Source organism: Corvus hawaiiensis, chromosome 2, assembly GCF_020740725.1.
Source record: "Corvus hawaiiensis isolate bCorHaw1 chromosome 2, bCorHaw1.pri.cur, whole genome shotgun sequence".
Taxonomy (NCBI): Eukaryota; Metazoa; Chordata; class Aves; order Passeriformes; family Corvidae; genus Corvus; species Corvus hawaiiensis.
The window spans coordinates 90,087,572-90,107,987 of record NC_063214.1 but is presented as its reverse complement, the minus strand read 5'-3'; the positions used below and the strand labels follow the sequence as shown (position 1 = coordinate 90,107,987).

Genomic DNA, 20,416 nt, shown 5'->3' with positions numbered 1-20,416 from the left:
AATCAAAGCCAGTCAGTTCACAGCTTTTGCAGCTGGGCATCTCTGCAGCTCAGCTGCGATGAATGGCTAAGCATGGTCTTTGCAGCTTTTTTAAAGCATCAGCTGAGTACAGAACTGATGCTGAGGGGTCTGGAGAGGTTGCTGGATCATGCCAACCACGTCTGTTTACATTGGGAGGTGGCACAGGTTTCAGGAAATGGAAATATTTTCCCAGTAGCTTTTAGATGTCCAAGGCACACACAAAGTCCACACTTCCCACTTCCTATCAGCATTGCTTTCATCTTGGTTATTGACTTGTGATTTTTTTCAGAAACTTTTTGTTTGTTCGTTTCTGGGTAATAGATATTTAAGGAGTTCAATTAATCATTATTATTCAAGTTTGAGACCCAGGCAAAAATTTGCCTTCTAGCTTTTCCAGGGACATTCTGTTGTTGAATGGAGGTTATTCCTGTGAATCACTGTAGTTTCTATCAAACTTTACAAGTCAGAGATGGACAACCCTTCATAAAGAGAAAGTAGTCAAAAGTAATCCACAGATACTTCTTTCTCTCCAGAGTGCTTTTAGTGAGAAGTTATTTAACTCTAAGGCATAATTTCAGTCATTCCTTGCCATTTCAAACACTGTGCACCAATGTGAAACATCATTTTCACTATAAAAAAGTAAAGATTACCTTATGGTTATGTTATTTATTGAGAAGGTTCTCTCTTGAGACTTACTTGTGGGAAAGCTTTATTTTTTTTTCCCAAGACATTGAGAAGCTGGGGTTTTTTCTATCAGAAGACATGCAGTTCATAACAAATGATTAAAAGCATCAGTCCAAGCTGGCAATGAAAAGGCTGTTATTCCTCAGGAATGAAGAGAAATTGTATGAACTACTAGGAGTCAAATAACTGACACGACATAGATTTCATTCTAACACTGGTTTTATTGTTTTAGATATTTCACACTAATTCCCATTATATTCCTTATTACTAAATGAATCTAAGTGACGCTTTATATGAATTAAAAAGGCCATTTCTGTTAATGTTGCATCTGAAGTTTGTATGAGAGTCTTACCCTGACTGAGCAAGTAACACTGACTTCCCTTACTCAGAAGGAAAGTGGAGGCAGTGGAGGCCTCCCAAGGAAGCAGTGGTGTGAAGACATACTTTCAGAATTAATAGTCAGAACTTAGCAGAAAAATTTCTTTTCTTTTCTCTCTCCAACTCTTTTTCTTTTTTGAGCATAAGATTTTTCATGACAGCAATACTACTGTGGAATAATACATGTTTCCTTCAGAACTTTCTGAGTTTCTTGGTTTTATTTTTCTGAGTTTAGTATCTTTTCTGCTTTATACTTTTCTTCAAAAATTTCTTCATTCTCTCCTTCTCCCTCACCCCCATCTTCAACCTAGCTGGGATCAGAAAGAGATGAAGAAAAGCATATTGAGAGGCATGGGAATGACACTTTTGCAAAGATAAAAATAAACCATAGACCAAATCTTTGTTTACAAAATAACTTTGTCCCTACTGATATTATTTTCCATTATTTCTTAACACTACCAAATGAAATTAATTAATTCCTTGGGTACACTCTGGATTTCTGTTTTGTATGTTTATTTCCAAAGATTCCTCTGTGATATGGAGAAGTGATGTTCCATACAATTAAATCAAGTTTCTCTCTGCAGGCATCACCACAGTATTGACCATGACAACTTTGAGTACCATTGCAAGAAAGTCATTGCCCCGTGTTTCCTATGTCACCGCCATGGATTTGTTTGTGACTGTATGCTTTCTATTTGTCTTTGCTGCTCTGATGGAGTATGCCACCCTCAACTACTACTCAAGTTGCAGGAAACCAAACTGTACTAAGAAGAAAAAGTCGGTAAGATGGGAGCACTTAAATTTCATGTGCAGCTCAGAGAGCAGATAATCATTCAATTGTAGCCTGTAATCACATGGAACTTCACTCCTCCAAGATTTTCCCAGTGGTGTGATTTGCCCTGAAAGCTGATGGAAAAGTCACCCGCAGTAGCAGTAGGAGCAGTTATGTGCCAGCTGAGTGAGGTCTGTTCCTAATAGAAGCAGCCTGCTCACCGTGGAGCAGCAGCCCTGCCTACGCATCTTTTGTCCTCCAATTACTGTGCTGGTAGTTGGAAAGGGCTCCCACTGAAACAGATTGCATAGCTTGTTATACAAATAAATGCACATCAATGTATATTCAAATGCATTGCTATTTCATGGCTTAACAGGTCTAGAAATATTTATGAGCAGAATTTCAATGTCTCTGCTGGGAACCAGCATTTGGTTTAAGCCCTGTGCACAAAGGTGCATGTTCCCAAGGACAAAAATGGAAGTCACTTAAAAAGGTTTTATACACGGCTCATTTTTGGCCGAAAAACAACTTCCAAGTGTAACACCCAGAAAAACATAAAAGCTGTCTATTTAGAATAAATTAAAACAATCATGCCTGGTTAACTTCATAACTGACTATGAGAATGAGGGGGCAGTTTAATAGAGAAAAAAATCTCAGTGCAAACACAGGGAAGGGGATTGTCCACTCAAGATCAGTGATAAATCTTATGTGTTCAAGATAAGTAAGTTGGAGATACTGGATGCCATTGTCTGCAGGGGAGGAAATAAGGACATTTGAAATCAGAAATCAAAGCCAAATAGGAAAAATGTAAAGAAGGAAATTAAAGAGAAAGAAGCCTAAATTTAGGGAATAATAGGTCATGATGTAAAAAAGGGATTGAATGAAGAGCTATAGAAAATGATTGAATGAAGAACTAATGAAGGAAAAGCTGAAACAAATATGGGATTAGAGAAAGCCTAGAAAGCCATACACTTAGTCAATGACAACTCCATGAAAACTAAAATAGCTTCTTGCAAAAATGCATTGCTCACAAAAGGCAAAAGATTGTTACCAAAAGAAAAGTTTGAGACCGAAATGAACTTGCTAGTGATCAAACTAAAATTGCCATCCTATAGAAAGACTAAATAAAAAAGTCATGAATATCTTTGTTAGCAGCATGTAATTCCAGACATATAAATGAAGATGTGGGAAAGCAAGCAACATTGAGGGGATTTAAATTAACACCAGAACAAATGCTCACTTACCTACTGTTCGATCAATAAACAAATGTAATGGGTTGAATAAGGATTTTAAGTCTATGGAAGCCAGATGTGCATTCTGCTGAGATTTCATGCAGTTTTCAAGTGTACAGAATATTATGCTGAACATATAGAACACACACCATGAGGTGTTTTATGCATTTAAGGGCTTGGTCCAAGAAATACTATTGAATTTAAATGCACTGTGCTTTCTTCTGATTAATTCTTTTGCTATCTTTATTTAAGCTACCTGATGTAAGTTTTGGTCATGTAATGGTAAGTAAGCTACTTAATTCACTGAGAGAATTGGGGGCACGAATGTGTGGTTGACATTTACTTGCACTAATTCCTGAGAGAGATGTATTGCTGTGTTATGCTTTACCCAGACTTCACTATAAATATTGGTTTGCTTTTTTGTTAAAAGGTCAGTTTGTTTTCAGCTGTGGCAGAGGAACATAGCTGCCTCTTTCTATAAGGACTTATCAAGTGATATGGGAGGGAGGAGGGTCAAGTATAGAATATTATGTGTTATTTTTACCTCAGAAATTTTGTGTTTCTGCTTTATATAATACAGGAGTTTCTCACGAAGAGAAAGTAATAAGTGCAAGTTATGTCATAAATTTGTATGGAGTTTTAACTAAGTTTCATAGAAAAAAGTTCATTTATGTATATGCAAAATTTTTAGTGAGCTTTCAAGTGGATTTTCAAATAATTTAGGCACACAAGTTGAGCATGGGTAGTTGTACTATATCTAAAAATGGAATATATACAGTCGGAACAGAGCACAAAAGTGTGTCTCTAAGTTGTATGAAATCTGAAGCTGGAATACCTACTATAACATATGCAAATATAAAGCATTCGTAAAGCATGAAGCCAGTTAATCAGCTGGTTGGATGGTCTGCTATCAGATAAGAACAGAGACAACTAAAATATTGGGGTTTGCATTTCTTGGGTTGGATATGTTGAAGTTTCTCATTTACAACTGCTAGATCCATGTTATTAGCCTATTTTTTACAAATAATAAGATAAACTTTTTTTTTTAACATGAGTTCTCTGATGTATTTTAAGACCTCAAATAGCTTAGAAAGTCTGCACACTGGCAATTAATGGTTTACAGCAATCATTACATCTATATACTTTCTACTGCTGTCACTCCCTGGACAGACTTTTCTGAAAGATTAAGTTAACAGAGCACGTTGAGCAGCGCTTTCCTTTTTCCAATTAAAAGCTATAGGGAAAGAAAATTAAAATGACATTAGGGTTTAAAAACCTTTATCTAGAACTAGTCATTCTGATCTGCTCGGAAAGCATCTAAAGCAGTCCCAAGTTTTTTATTCACTCTTTTTTTTCTTCACCTCAAAATGGTTATTGAGCAAGGCCTTTTTCTATACATAAAAATCTTCAAATTATACCTTAAATAAGCAATGTCTCTGGCTTTTAAAATATCATGTTGTCTTTTCTAGCTTTGTAGTGATGCCACCTAAAAGGTGAAATTTATTAATTTTAGTAAAACCGTGTTCAGGTAATCCCAACCCTTTTCTTTTCCTCCTAGAAAACGCATATATATCTTGTCAGAAATAATATTATTAAGCACTTTTAACACTGAAATTCCTTGTCCAAGGCCCTGAAGAAGTGCCTTGCCTTGGCAGACCTCCTGGGTGGGACTGGGATGGTGCCCACTGTGTGTGCACTACTCTCCTCCCAACCCCAGCTCAGCTGGACACACAGAACATGAGGGGACCATCCACCTTCTCCTCTTATCTTGTCACTTCAGGACACCTCCTACCTGACAGAGATTAAAACAACCAGATTAATCTCTCTGTATTATGAGGGCATTTACTTTATCTTCTGTCCTGAGCAGATAGTTGATATAACAAAACAACAACAAAATACCCCAGGCTACTGAGAGATGAGAAAGTTTCCCTTGCAGAGCCAGAGCATTTTTTATCTTCACTCACCAAAACCTATCTGAGCCTTTCTTCTTTTTAACATAAATGTTTTAGACAAGCATGGAAAATTTCAGTCCCTGAGTTGGAAGTGTTCATAAAGACCTGAAATAAGTGTACATTATATGACACAGTGGTATAGCAGAACTCCATGTATACTCTAGTCACAGTTTTTTCTCTCCAGAGTACTAGAGTCAAAAAAAGATTGCTTGTACAATAATCTTAGACCTTTTTCATATGGCAACACATTGTAAGGCTCTGAAACAAGCCACCCAAAACTGCACAAAAGAGAGAGAAGACCATACCGGTGTAATTTCTGTCATCTAATCTCAGAGATAGAATCATTCACACCAAATAGATTTGCAATAATCTGCTTCTAAACTGCAATCTGCTTGCAGTTCACAGCGCAAAGCTCCTGAGACGTTTTAGCATTTACTTATGATAAAATGAATTGTGTCCAGAAGTAATTGGCTGGATTCCATAGGGTAGTTGTTCATGTGTAGTTATCTGTGTTGGCAGTGCCAGCATTTAAGCAGAGGGATGCCACATCAAGTTCTTATCTCACGGACCAGCATTTTTAATGAGATGGGTAATACTACAGCGTGCCAAACCAAAAGATTTGTAGAAAGGAAATGAATTCAATATAAAAAGGAAAAATTTCCACTGAGTCATATCACCAATGTTTTTCACATCCAGCAGGAAAGTTTTCAGATACCCCCTAACACTCTCAGCAGGAAATGTTGAGTACTTTATATAGTATGGAAGCAAGAGCCCAGAGCACCTTCCTGAATGCAAGCAGTCGTGACCAGCTTGTTACGGCACAGCCAGCATGCTCCTGCAGGCAAAGCCAATGCTCAGCACAATCCCAGGGAGAGGAAGGGCCTCTTAGGTAGAGAAAACCAGGCTGACAGGGCTGTGTCTGCTTTGTCAGAGCAGTGCAGACAGGCAGCAAAGCTGATGGGACTTTTTCTAATGATGTCAGCAGGGGAGGTGACATTTGTGAAGATGGAATGGGTGGCTTAATGAGAGGGGAGACTGTTGTGAGAAGGCATCTTGCATGACAAGGAAATGGTGTGACAGAAAAGCTGACAAAGAGTAAATAGGGAGTACATTGAAGAAGGAGAGGTCTGTAAATGTGAATGCTACTGTGAGGATGCAAGACATCAAAGTGTCCTATTTCTGAGCATGGTTAATGTGATAAGCACAAAGGGGAAATGCCTCGGGATGGCATTTTGAAATCCTGTACTGAAATGATCCCTATCTATTGCTGACCATATGTGTTTTTATAAATCATAGTGAAGTTAAGAGGCAGTGAATGCGCCTATGCTAAATGGAGGACATAGTACAATTAAATGGGCAGGGGGTATATCTTCCTTATTTTTGAGAATCCATCTTAAATGTAGTTGCTGCAAGTGTTTAAAACAACTGACAAATAATATTCTGACAGGTAAGTGAACTCCTAAGTGTGAAAAAATGATTGCTTTCTGCTGTGATTATTAATTTTGATCTGCATCACCCAGGGAAACTTGTCAAACTGTTACATTTTTTTTCTCTCCTCAGAATTATTCTGTACTTGATATGAGACCACCAACGACAGTCATCACATTGAATAATGCCATGTATTGGCAAGATTTTGAAGATGCGTGTGTCTATGAATGTCTGGATGGGAAAGACTGTCAGAGCTTTTTCTGTTGCTATGAAGAGTGTAAATCAGGCTCATGGAAGAGAGGACGGATTCACATAGACATCTTAGAACTGGACTCTTACTCTAGGGTCTTTTTTCCTACATCCTTCCTGCTGTTTAACCTGGTCTACTGGGTTGGATACCTCTATCTTTAAATGTTGCCTGTAGCAGTGAAGACTGCAGCGTTTTCTCACTGCGGATGGATGGTAAAAGTGCAGAAAAAGTGAAGGACACAGTCAGTTTCATCTCAAATTATAAAGACTACATTAACCTTCACCATCACAGAGCCTGATGAAGAATTTTAATATGTAATTTCCTGAAAAAGAAAAACACGGAAGAATTCTCTCCTGACTGCTATCATTTTAAGAAAAAGGTTCTTAAAAAATTCAGCTGAATTTATAGTGTAAGCAATGTTTATGAATAATTATTGTATATTAGAATCTCTACTATTGTCCCTTGGCATAGAAGTTATTCACAATTCAGGCAAAGATTAAATATGTAATTTTTATTTTTCATTCCCATACTTTCTTCAAAATGCTGCCATATCCCTAAGGCTCAAAGCAATGTACACTGGCAGTAGCAAATAAGCCAAAGCAAATGAAAACACTCATTTGTATTCAAATTTGCTTGAGCTAAATCCCATAGGTTTTGGGAAACTGATGATCTCCTTGATATAGAGTAACCACCAAAAGACATATGTAGAAATGTCTCTGGTGGGATCCAAACATGGACATTACTTTCTGCAGAGGTCTGGGATTCATGGGATTAGCCACTTACCCACATATATTGGTTTAACTTAAAGGTGAAAAGGCGGATGGAGAAGAAAGTTATTATTTTGATATAAATAAGACTTGCCTATCTCTGAGGCAGCTGTAGGCATAACTTCTACAGTTTTTCAAGCTTTTAACTGTGTTTTTTATGACTCATTAAACACAGGATGGTCATTGATTTCTAAAGTACTATACTTGAAGCAGGACAAGATTCCTGCTTGTTCGTGTCATTGTAGCAGATCATAGTGCATAGCCCATAAGTAAAAATCACTATATAATAGCACCAGGAATATATGACTTTCTTCAGATTTCAATTTGTTAAAAAGTGCAATCATGCATTCTTATATTTTCCCTCAAAGCTGTTTTACAATATTGAAAAACATGCGTGCCAAAGGACTACTTTTGTTCTTTTTGTAACATTAAACACTGCAGTATTTACTCATGGTAGTTGTTCCCTGGACCTGAGGTAAAGACTGAACACCTGTGGCTTGAATAGTGCATTACAGGAACTCAATTGTGACACTTGGATTAAACATGCAATTGTTGGATTAAACATGAAGTAGTTGCCACATGTAGAAAGAGATTCTTTTCATTCTTTTCCAAATTTTCCAGCTATATTTTACACTGAAAACCAATTTTGTACTTGTCAAGATTTTGACCATTCAACTCTAAAATGACCATTTTTTCAAAAACTAATTTTACAGTATTAAACTAAAAGATGTCTTTTACAGACTGTCTACATAATTGTTATTAAGCAAACAAAACACATTCAGAATTAAATAGCAATAGCTTTTCACTACCCTTTGGATGACAAATTGTTACAAAAGATTGAAGTTAAAAGATACCTAAAACAACAATTCTATTTCTTTTCTCTTCTGGAGACAATTTTTTTTTTAATAATTCGAAAAGTGAGTGTCTCTTCCACACAGTATTTGATGAAAAAATGAATCGTGGACATGACTGAAAAGGAGTTCGTTTTTTCCCCAAAAGGAAAACCCTGCAAACAATCAAAAACTAATGCAATGGTAATTCTAAGGGAACAGAAATTCTGTTATGTTCTTTGAAACATCACTGTCTGTCATTGCTGTTGCTCTGTTCTTCCACTGAGTTTTTAATTGGGAAAAAAAAACCCCTAATACAAAAGTTAATTGTAGTAACCCAGAATCTTTCTTCTGTTTTTCACTTGTCTGAAATAGCAGAAACATAGCTGGGTTTAGGTCGGGGTGGGGAATCACTTCTGTAAGGACTGACAAAATTCAAATTAGAAGCACAGAGAAGAAATACTTTGAGGCAGAATCTAAGCCTTAATTTTAGAAAAATCTGCCCAATCTGATGTCTTCTAAACCAATGATAACCTTCTGGTTTCAAAATATATGTTGAAAATTTTGCTAACTCTCATTAGCTAGTTAACTGCTCCATAAACCTGTGTCCTGCACTTGGAAGTATGGATTTAATTTAAGGATGACACTGATATTTTAAGTAGTGCAAGAAGGTGATTAAATTGGAGTTGAATATCCTGATCTCTAATCATGATTTTGTCTACTCTAATAGTCACCTTCAGCCATGTTTTGCAAGAACACTAGAAATATTCCAAGCCTAAATAAAAGAATGGAAACAATTTTCCTTTATGGGGCTGATCCTGCAAACCCTCTGCACAATCAATTTTGGTGGTAGTATTGAGATAAGTGATGCACAATCAGGTGCCTTCCACCATTAGATTGTAGAGTGAGGTTTATTTAACAATTGCATACTGTGTGAATTTCCTGGGAAGTGGAACATTCTCTTGTTAGATGATGAGCACATGCTTTTCTTACACTTCTGCCTGAAAGCAGGCAATCCCACCAGATCCTTCTTTGGAAGACTGATTCTGCTAAGTCCTTTCATATTGCCCATTTTCTGAGTGTTTTCATAAACAGAAGAGAGAAGCATATAATTCCACTTTTTTCCACTGTCCTAAATCAAGAAAGAAGCCTCAGACATTACTGCCTTCTGCTCTTATAGTGAGAGCAGAGGACATATTCTACTGTGTAATTTATTCTACTCTGGGGTTATCAAAAAATTGATTTTTATGCAAGGCAAGCAGCTGCAGGCTGGCAGGTTCCTGAATGCATTCCTCTGCTTGTTCCTAGTAACTTGGCTTACTCTCACTGCTCTACTGCTCTGTGCTTTGGCAGCCACTGAAAAACCTTAGAGATCAGGGAAGATAAGCCTCCTACAATCCGAATCATTCAAAATGCCAGTATTTTAGAGACCTAGATAATGTGGTCTGCATACATCTATGTGCCATATCCTTCTGTAGGAGTAAGAATATCCTCAATAACCTTCAGATATTCTTTTGCTTCTTTTGCAAATTGACAAAAGTTAACATTTTTGTGTGCTGTCCCATGAGAAATGTAAGAACTGTATTTTAGCATTTTAGAACATTTTCTTATTATATAATTTCATATTTGAGACTTGCATTTATTCAGCTACTTCTTTTTCTTATTTAGTACTTACTTTTACCATTATAAGGAAGGGAACAGAGGAAGGCAAAACCAAATGAGCAGTGAAATGAGCACATTTGGCTATGTAAAACCTCTAAACCAAACATTATGTTCCTTCCTTGTTGAAGCTGCAGAAAGGATTCTGAGGGTTTTTTAAATAATCACCATTTTTTTCCAGGAGGATCTAAAGTCAGTCCTCTTATTCTCCCCTTCAATTAAAAGTTCTTAGACAGTGTTTTTCTTTATTGAGGGCAGCATTTTCAAGGCAACTAAGAATGTATGAAAATACTGGTCTTCTTAATTTAATCTTCTCAGTTTTTCTGGCTCTGATGCCTAGAATATTGACAGCTCCTTCTTTTACAGCCATTCTTCCAAGAATAAGGATATAAAAACTTGTAGCCAGTTTACTCTCTCTCAGTGTCCAGCAGTAATGTGGAACTGAAGTGCACCACACACCACACAGTTTTAATATAACTTTCTAATCAAAAATTACGGGTGTAGTTTAAAACACCTCAGGCATTTTGATAACCTTCTCTTTCTCATGTTCTCCTTAATCAACTCTCAACTGTATATTGCTATATTGTGCATACCAATAAAAATGATAAAAACGACAAAAGGCAGAATCATCTTCACAGAGACAGTGATGAGTAGTGAAGCTAAAAGAAGAGAAAGAAATTATTTTTTATTGCTGTGCAGTTCTTATCTGTTGCAGTCCTCTTATTCAATTTAACCCACAGCTAATTCCAAATCATCCACCTGGAGGTTTGCACATTCATCAGCTGGAACAGCAGTGACACATGAGCCTTTAGCTGATAGGAAATCATTTCTGGAACTGAAGGCATCCTGCCAAATAACTCAGACAGATAGCTATCTTAAACACTTCTGCAGCTCTAATGTGTCTTGGTGTCTAGCATCTCATGTTGTTTTGTGAATTTATCACAACTGTTCTTAACTGGTCATTTCATGAAGGGAAGGCTGTTTACCTCCTTTTTATGCAAAATTTCACCATGTATCTAATAAAATTACTCTCCTACACGACCAGACGCAAAGCAACTCTGGAACTGCTGCCTTTGTGGGGAGGGAGACTCAGTATTTTAAGACAGACAGATTTCACAGGATCACAGAATCAACTAGGTTGGAAAATACCTTGGAGATCATCAAGTCCAACCTATGACCTAACACCACCTTATCAAATAAACCATAGCACTAAGTGCCATATCCAGTCTTTTTTTAAACACCTCCATGACTATTTCATTAGCCTCACCATCTGGAGGGTTGGTGTTACCTTGTAAGCTGTAAAATAAAAAAAGTGCCCAGTGAAACTTGTAAAGGCTGTCTGTAACAGCCTGTGCTTTTTCCATTGGCTGCTCTTTCCATATAACGCAGGAAGAGAAGGCAAGCCATATCTCATAAGCTTAGATGCCTATGCATTCAGATGATTTTTTTTCAAGGTATCTCTTTCTTCTTGCTCACAGTGAAATGTTTGTGCCTCTTACTTCAGTGCCTTTATCATTTGTTAATATGAAAGGATATTCCTTAACATTAAAGACTATTTCTCATCTGAAAGTTAGAAAGTGGGACCAATGACCTTCCTGGAGTTCTTCCGGAGCATCATAGTGTGTGACGAATATTCTAAATGTCTTCAATGTATAGACTGAGCATTTGTCTGCATTTTCTTTAGTTTTCTAAACAGTCTGTAGGTTTCTTATTTCCTAAATAGCAAAAAGCTGCAGTGGAACTTCAGCAGTTTAGCAGAATCCTTCTTTCTTCACTCAGCAATTTCATTCCACCAAGAGATAGAGAGCATAAACTCAAGGCTCATCCAGATCTCTTTCCAGAAGACTATTTAAAATAGGTAAAAACCAGACTATGGATTGGGAATGCATTTCCACAGCTGAAAGGTGAGGTTCTTTTTCCTTTCGAGGTTTTTTAGCTTATTTTCCTCAGTTAATTTTAGATCCTTCCTCCCTCCACAAGCACAAAATTAGTTCAACTTACACTTGCCTACTGAGAAAAAAGTATAGTGTCATTAGTGTTATACTATACTTGTCTGCCTACCACCTTCTTATGGTTCATCACACTCTCTTCTTGAAGGGTTCTAGTATGTACATGAAAAAATTAAGGCCTTCCTTCAAGACTCAGTGGCCTTAATAGTTTTACCTTTTTCCCTGGGATCGAGAAGGAGTTCTTTCCTCATAATTTAGGCCACTGGTTTAGATACTAAAACCAAAGCTATATTTTATACATAAAGTGAAATTATGTTTCAACAGAAAAAATTATCTTGGCTTGAACTGAATTGCTTCGACAAGTTAAACAGTAAAATTTTGTATGCTGAACCTTTGCTGGATAATTCAAAGAGATATGCTGTCCTACAATCCTGTCTAGCTAGGACTAAGTCCTGAATTAGGGATAAATATTGTTCTAATCATCTAGTTTACCTAGCAGATTTTTCTTTAAATGACTTTTGGCTTGACTGACTTCAAACACTTGGTTAGTTACTGCTGACATTCCTCAAGTGAGATATCCAATATCTGTGATGATATATTGCATTCTACAGGCTTTACTTTTTTTACTTTTCCTCTTTTGTTGTGGGTCCTCAAGACAGTGTCTGTATGCATCTGGACTCCTCAAGGGTTTTCCTAGAATATATGTGAAACTAGAGAATAAAATTCATTATGAAGTTCAGTGCCTCAGAGCTGGACACCTGAGAATTCTCTGCTTTCTACCAAAACATTCATTTTGATCTTCTAATCATTTGCTGTTTATAAAGGACAAACAGAAGACATGGTTATGTTTATTCATTTATCGAGGGGAAGGCTTTCCCAAGGATTGAACGAGGCAAAGCAGGCACTGATACACAGCCAGTCACTTGCTAGGTATTCTCTTATCTAGGCAAGGAATGGCTCTAGTCAGAGGAGACACAACAGCCTCTGGTATCACCAAAACACCCACATGACTTCACTTGGAGGCCTAAGCCAGCCTGTGGAGATTCTTATAGGAGAATTCAGGTGCTCCTTTTGATGTTTAATACAGCCCTTAATGCTCTCCTAATGTCTCTATAACTTCTTGCAGCAATGCTTGGGAGACATGAAGCTATACTGACACAATGTATTCTAAAATACACAGAATTAAATATCCACAGTGAAGCTGGTGATGGCTTGTTACTGAGACTGTATTAGGATTACAAGTTTTAAAAAAAACCCTGCTAGGTCTGAGTCAAAACTTTCCACATTAATTAAGACCATTGACCAGAAGAGGGGTTTAAGTACAAATTAGCAATCAGGAAGATCATTGGATGATATTCTGCAGGGGTTGATTATCCATTGTTTGGATTCAAAACTTGTGGAGTGTAGATTTGTAACTTAAGTACTTAATGTGAAATTTGTGATTTACATACCTAAAGTGAGGCCTAAAACAGGTAAATGCTAAAATTTCTAAATTGCACATTAATATAAAATGGGTGAAGAGAACAATATTGATGACATATTTTTTAAAAACTACTGATGAATGTGAAACAGAGCATTCTACAGAGTCCATTCCATGCTTATAGACCGCATGGAATCCTTAAAATGAAAGCAACTGTGGAACACATGGAAAGCTGGTAAAATAATTGCATTTGACAGTATTACACAGGCCATTACACAGTGGAAGTATGCCACTGCCAGACAGAGTGTTGCAAAGGAAAAAAAAATCAGAATAAGCTGACAAAACATTTCCTCTGAACAACAATGGGAAACCTGGTGCAGAGAGATTACAGTATCACTCTCCTTATTCTCTTTTGGAGTCATTCATAAGTCCTGTGACTTTTTTGTCACTCACAATCACATGGAATACCAACCTTAAATCACGGACCAACCTGTGGCTACCACAGATCATCACCAAACCTCTCATATAATCCTGATCTGAACTCTGAGTATACTGCTCTCAAAACACTTTTTCCCACCATGAAAACACATGAATTTTTTTTTACGTGAGTGTAATTTTAGTAATCTAATAAATACTGCCAACTATGTGCCAAATTGAATTTTCTTATAGAACACAGAAAAAATTTTAGATTTCTAATTATCCTTCCTTCCTAAGTTTTTGTTAGGGGTGTGTGATTTCGTTGCTAGCAGTGCAGCTTGTGATGTCATAGTGAAATGAAAGTAAAATTATGTGCCCAATGTGCCTTGAATAATACAGGTAGCACTAGTACCAGTATGTCATTCTAAGTTAGACAGCCATCCCAGTGATCCCCCAGACTGACCTAATCAGAAAAGTCAAACACCCATGTGCTTCATCTCCTCAAGTTCTCAGACAACGACTTTCCCTTCTTGATCACATCCATTCCAGTTTACTTTGTGTTAAGGAGTAGGGCTGTGCATCTAGAATACTATTTATATTCGTATTTTGATCCCAGCGTTTGTATTTCTGGATACAAATAAATACACATTATCAGAAAATGCAAGTATGGTGTGCATGTTTGGTGGTTGTATTTTCTTATAGAATTTGAGAGCTTAACAAAACAGAAATAGATTTCTGAAAAATTGCTTAAGAAAAAAGGCATAGTGTGTTGCCTTTCTAATAGGGTTGTACAGTGTTCTTGACAGGAATTTCAAATGAGTCTTTGAAAAATATTTTCAACAGTGAGCATGAGCTGACTAAACTGCAAAAAATATTTGAGACTGCAGTTATCCATTGGACTAACTTAAACTGGGAAGAATATGCTACAAAATTCAAAGAGAAATCAAGAAATAGGCTGTGTCTTTTTCATAAACTGCTTGAATGTAAAGACTCTGCAATTTTAAAATTGTAATCAAATTTGGCCTCAAAACTTTCCCAACCCCAACTTTTTCAGTACTCTGTGAAATTTACTGGCAAAACTATACTCTATGTCTTCACAATAATTATTTTTTGCCAGCCACTTACTGTTAAGTAAGACTGTCTTCTTGATTTATGCTCTTTGAATGTAATTTAATTCCCGCCTCTGTACATTCATGACCACAGAATTGTCAGTCTCAACCCACTCCAACTGTGAAATGCCTACTTCATTTTAGGATTCCACACCATAGTAACACTAGAGCTGACAGCTGGGCCACAGATAATGCATAAATTTCCCAGATCTCTCATGATTCCACAGATTTCTCTACCTGAGCTTGTTATATTTATACTTTCTGTATGTTCCTGGCACTAAGGCATGTTTTTCCAAAAGACATTTTATTTCACAAAAACCAATTACACACAGAACATTTAATTAAACTTTCACTAAGAAATCTCTTTTTCCTTGTTTTCACTTATCAGTTTGACATGCAATTCATGTTTTATCCCCATTTGTGTTCTGATACAAGTAGTTACTAGTACTGACCTGTCTACTTAAAAATAAACAGATTCTGTACTTCCCTAACAGCATCTGACCCTTGTTATGACAGTTAGTTAAACACAGTAACCATGTAGATGTGGTTATGCCTCACTACCCAGGACAACTGGCAAGCATAAGTGTTGCCATGACTATTTTCTTTCTAAACATTAGTCGTTAACACTTGCCATTGTCACAGTGTGAACACAATGCCAGCTCTTCTCCCTTACAGAACTTAACCTGGAACACCAGCTATATTCTTGCAATTATCCCGGGAACCTGAATGTGAGTTGAGCACAGCCATTCCAGAGGTTTAAGGTGCTCATCCTGCCAAATTCTGAGGGCTCTGATACATCTTTCAATTTAATAACATTTCCTGCCCAGGAGGCTCGAGTGTGCAATAGAGTATGATGATGAATCGTGCCAATAAGTTCTGCCTTTTTATGTCACCCTCTGTCTCACCACCACAAATCTAGTTAAGAACTGAATTACTGCTTGGCAGTTTTAGTCAAAGTAAACTCAGTTTGTGAAATGGAAAATGAACAAAGCTGAACATCAGGGAGCTATCCAGAAAATAAGGAATAAATGGAATAGATGTTTTCCTACTGACTGATATTAGAAGACCACTGTCACTTAATAAAAAATAGCCATAGTAAAAACCATCACATTTTAACAGTTGGTTTATGAATAGAAAGCACCTGTATTAGCTAGGCAAAGTAATTGTATATGCTAAAGTTTCACATGCAGCAATGTGTGCTAGGTTTGGGGTTTTTTCTACTGATGCATGTTTCAGGTTTTTTGGTTGGGTTTTTTAAATTAATTTATATTCCTGTAGAGTGCAACAGAACTGGCCTTAAAAGAAAGAATTTTTCATGTAAGCAAATTCTGGGCCAACAGGAGTTTCATTAGCCCATCCTCTAGTCTTGGGCAAGCAGTGCACACCATAGACATACGTTTTTGCATACTATAGTGGCTTTAGATTCTAGGTTGTGAGAAGATGGAATACATTTACAAAGAAATTCTTAGTCTAACAGTATCATGGATCATAGCAGAGCCAAAGAGATACCCACTGATAAGGTGCAGTCTTACAGTGTCTTGCTGTTGCCAGGCAGGAGTCAAAGCTCCACCAAATGACAAAAATAAGGCAAGTCAAGAAAAAAACAAATTTTTACCCTTCCTAGGTAAGCAAAGAAATCTCTGCTATTCTATGGGGGGTGGGAGGGGGGGGGGCGGTATTTACATCTACCATCCATTTTTTCCCTCCGCATATAAATAGCACTTCTTGAGTCAGATAGGTCAGAGCACTGCTGTTAGGTACCCTCACAGCAGTGAGGGCACTGGTACCATGGTCCTGCATGTGTAATGACCAGGAGGAAAAGCAGCACTGAGTCCTGTACAGCTTAGTGTCACGGTCACCTGAAATACATGAAAGACTGTAAAACACACAGGAGTGGGGGCTGTGACAGTTAATTCAAAAGGAATCCTCACTGAATGCAATCATGAATACATTAATTAAAGATTAGATTTTATCAGAAAATATTAGATTTTAAGGCATTTAACTGTAGGTCAAGGCACTACAAAACCCATTAAAAATTGAATCGACAAAGTTCATATTCAGCCAAAACCTTTCAAACCCCAAGAGATTGTGTTTCCAGTATTTTTTACTATAAAATACTCTTGTTTTTAAGATACTCATGCACTTTCTGCCAGAGAAAAGTTGGTAAATATCAGGTCAAATGCTTTGACCATTATTTTTGATAGAAGTGTCCACTCGAAGCAATGACAACTATAAAAGTTAAATGCAAAATTCCCATCGACTCCCCTGTTTCCCACTGTCTGTGCTAGCTGAAGTGTAAATGAAAGTTGCAATGCTTCTTAATTGATTATACAGGGAATCTATTTAAGAATCAGCCAAGGACTCATAGGATTAAAACGATCTGCATGCTGTCATTACTACTCATTGACTGTGCAATTGACAACTGAATATCTCCACATCCAGTGAACTACAAATCATGCCATGGTCCACTCCTGGCACTTCTGCTGAGGGCTAAACTGCAGTTCAATAAGAAAAAGCATAACACTCTGCAGGAGAGCAGACAAACCCACACATCAATATAGGCTGGCAATGAACCAGCAGAGCAGCCCAAGGAGCCAGTGAGGAGTGCTGCTATTGCCAGGCTGAGTGCAAGGTAATGATGTGTTCTTATCACAGCTCACACAACTCTGTAATGGGTTATGATTTGGCTGTGTCCCGCAGATCAAAGGAATTCATTACTGCCCCATGCTCAGCTCTGGTTACTACAGGACAGTAATAACAGGTTTTGGCATGTTCTGCCTACCCACAAGGTCAAGGGGGATGCTGAAAAACCAGAGGGAACCTATTAGACAGCTGCTAAAATGATCAAAGGCCTGGAGCAGATGAACTGTGAGAAGCTGAGGAACAGAGCTCATTTGGAGCTGAGGCTGAGGGATGTTCTACTTGCAAACTGCAACTACTTGAAACACAGAAAAAAAGCCATTGGAGACAAACTCTCGATCTCCTCTCAGCACTGATGTAACATAGCAGGGGACAGGTGTTTCACCTTGGGAGGCTCAGGCTGGAGATGAGGAACAGCTGTTCCACATTACAGTACTGCAAGAGAGGGGCTGCCTGGCAGGGCTCTGGGGGCTTCTGCCAAAGATGTTTTCAAGGTCTGGCTGAATAGATCCTGGCCTAGCGATGGTGATAGTCCCCTTCAAGCATAAGGCTGAACTACATGACCTCAAAAAAACCCCCACATTCTAATCAACATTTCTATGATTCTATGAAAGATTTTTTCACCAGTTACCTCTTCCATAAATATTCAACTCGATACATAGTGAATGACATAACCCAAACCAACATATAAACCATCTGCTTTGGCATTGCTGCTATTGTTCATTCTCTGAACAACTTGTCTTTTTATATAGCACATAAGCCATGCTGGGAATCACATCATGCTTTGCTAGTGAAACCTCTCAATGCCATCTAGAGAAACAGATTTTTTATGACTGCAAAGTCCCAGTTTGACCATGCCATTTATGTCAATGAATTTATTTAAATGTATATTACTGTCCCAGTTTTGTCAAATTGAAAAGTAATGTTTATTATGCAGCTTCTTAAAAGAAGCTTCTGATACCATCACTATCTTATTTTCCTCTTGCAAATTGGTAAACTGTAGTATTTCCATGTTATGTTGCAAGAAGGAAAAACCCTAGCTGCTTTTAGTGGGCAACATAAAGGCTACATCACTACACAAATCCAAGCTTCAAACAGGCAAAAGTATTAACCTTGAACATAAAAATGTATGAATGAGTAACAGGTTAACTGTTACAGAAGATCTAGGTGCAGTTCACCTATATGTCTATAATGTGGGAAGATACTTCACTGAAAAATGAAATGAAAAAACAAACAAGCAAACAATTCCTCTCACAAGAGTTTAATAAAATTTCTAGCCCTTACTGTAATGTAGGGTGTACTAGATTTTCCAAAGTCATTTCAGCAACTGGTGGACAACAAATATATATTTTATCCTCTTTTTATATGTTACATACACAAATAAAATTACCCCTATCTGCTTATGTTTTGCATGCAATGTGTAGCTAAATCCAAAAGGGTAGAAAAATGAGTTCTCTACAAAGTCCTTGTACATGTCTTCCCCTTTGGCCACATACAAAACCAACAATTCACAAGTGGGAGACTGTATGGATAGGTGAATACAGAAAGCTTAGCAGAAGGTTAAGGCCTTGAGTTAGTGAGAACATTTCTACTGAGTACCTTTGGCTCAAAGGTTGCCACTCTATCTGTGTATGTGTGTACATACATTTGCTTAATAGAGGCACTGAACTCATTAGTTCTGCATGTGTGAAACAAAGCCAGATTGAAACTGAGGATCATATGAAGATCATTCCAGTACAAGTATTAACTTCACACATCTATGGAGAAACCCACCAAAACAGAAACACTTAGCTTTGTGCAAATTAAAATCACTGTACCATCTGCTATGCAGCTGATTCTAGGAAGGGGTTGATACACACGGTTCACTCCAGAGCTATTGGAAATAACAGGGCAGAGGGCTTTTGGCAGTAGGTCCTCATCTCATGGCACTGCGTCTCAGATGAGGCAGCAAATAGACTGGTGTAGGATAGGCCCTCAGGAGAGCTGAATTCCCAGCATGGACTCACCCACACTGCACCTATGTGTGGTACTGAAATGTAACTTAGAGTCACAGAGTGCTTACATGAGACAGCACTCCCAGAAATGCAAAAGCCAGGAAGAATGCAAACTCCATGCAGTAGGCACTTGGGTGACCTACTAAGTGCTGTCAGACTTTTCATGTCATCATTCAGGACAGGAGATTGCTGCCCACTGCGGCTCTATGTAGGCAACTGGGAGTGCATTTCCCCCATCCCTGCCATGTGCCAGGTAGACAGCAATGCACTCCATACAGAAAGAGGGGCCTGCAGGTTCAGAAGTGTTGACTGTCCAAGACATTGATAGTTCTAGGATATATATCTGTATATTCACATTTTGCTCCCTATTCTATACACCCAGAGGTATCGCTGTCACTTTAGCGCTCCCCTGTCAAAAAATGAAACCCCACCACTCTTTCCATGAGAAGAAATCCATGAGAACAAAAAAAGAAAGGACTCTTCCAAGTAATGTGCTGCTTGAGTTACTTTTACTACAGGTGACTATCCAGCAAAAATAAATCACTATTTCTACAGTGCAAGAACCCAGTCAAATCAAATATCAGTGGAAAAAAATATCACAACACAAAACAAAATTCATCTGTCCAAATATAGCTATAAATATTGTAGACTGTCACTGGAGTTAGTAATCTAAATTCTCTTTATAGTTGATAGAGAGGCACAGATACTTCTGATAAGCTCAATTTATTTTAAAGAAGACATCTGAAACTGGAATCATATAAACCATACTCAAAATAGTTAACTTATTTTTCACCAACTGTAAAGAGAGTTTAAAGGGAGTCTAGCCCAGACATAAACATTTACAATTCTGGCAGATTAATCCTCTGCTATCTCTTAAACAGCAGAAACATGGATGCTGCACTGAGGAACACAGA

At 37.6% G+C, this 20,416-nt stretch overlaps 1 protein-coding gene across 2 annotated transcripts in view; it reads left to right on the top strand.

The window, feature by feature from the left end:
- GABRG3 (gamma-aminobutyric acid type A receptor subunit gamma3) overlaps positions 1–14,423 on the top strand; it is a 309,768-nt gene extending 295,345 nt beyond the window's left edge. Inside the window, exons 8-10 of one of the 2 annotated variants that reach the window (XM_048324956.1) lie at positions 1,668–1,864; positions 3,340–3,369; positions 6,600–14,423. In XM_048324956.1, coding sequence (XP_048180913.1) covers positions 1,668–1,864; positions 3,340–3,369; positions 6,600–6,878 — 506 coding nt within the window. In that variant the 3' untranslated portion in view covers positions 6,879–14,423. The remainder of the gene's footprint in view (positions 1–1,667; positions 1,865–3,339; positions 3,370–6,599) is intronic. The other variant, XM_048324965.1, reaches the window with a different exon arrangement.
- Positions 14,424–20,416: the final 5,993 nt, after the last annotated feature.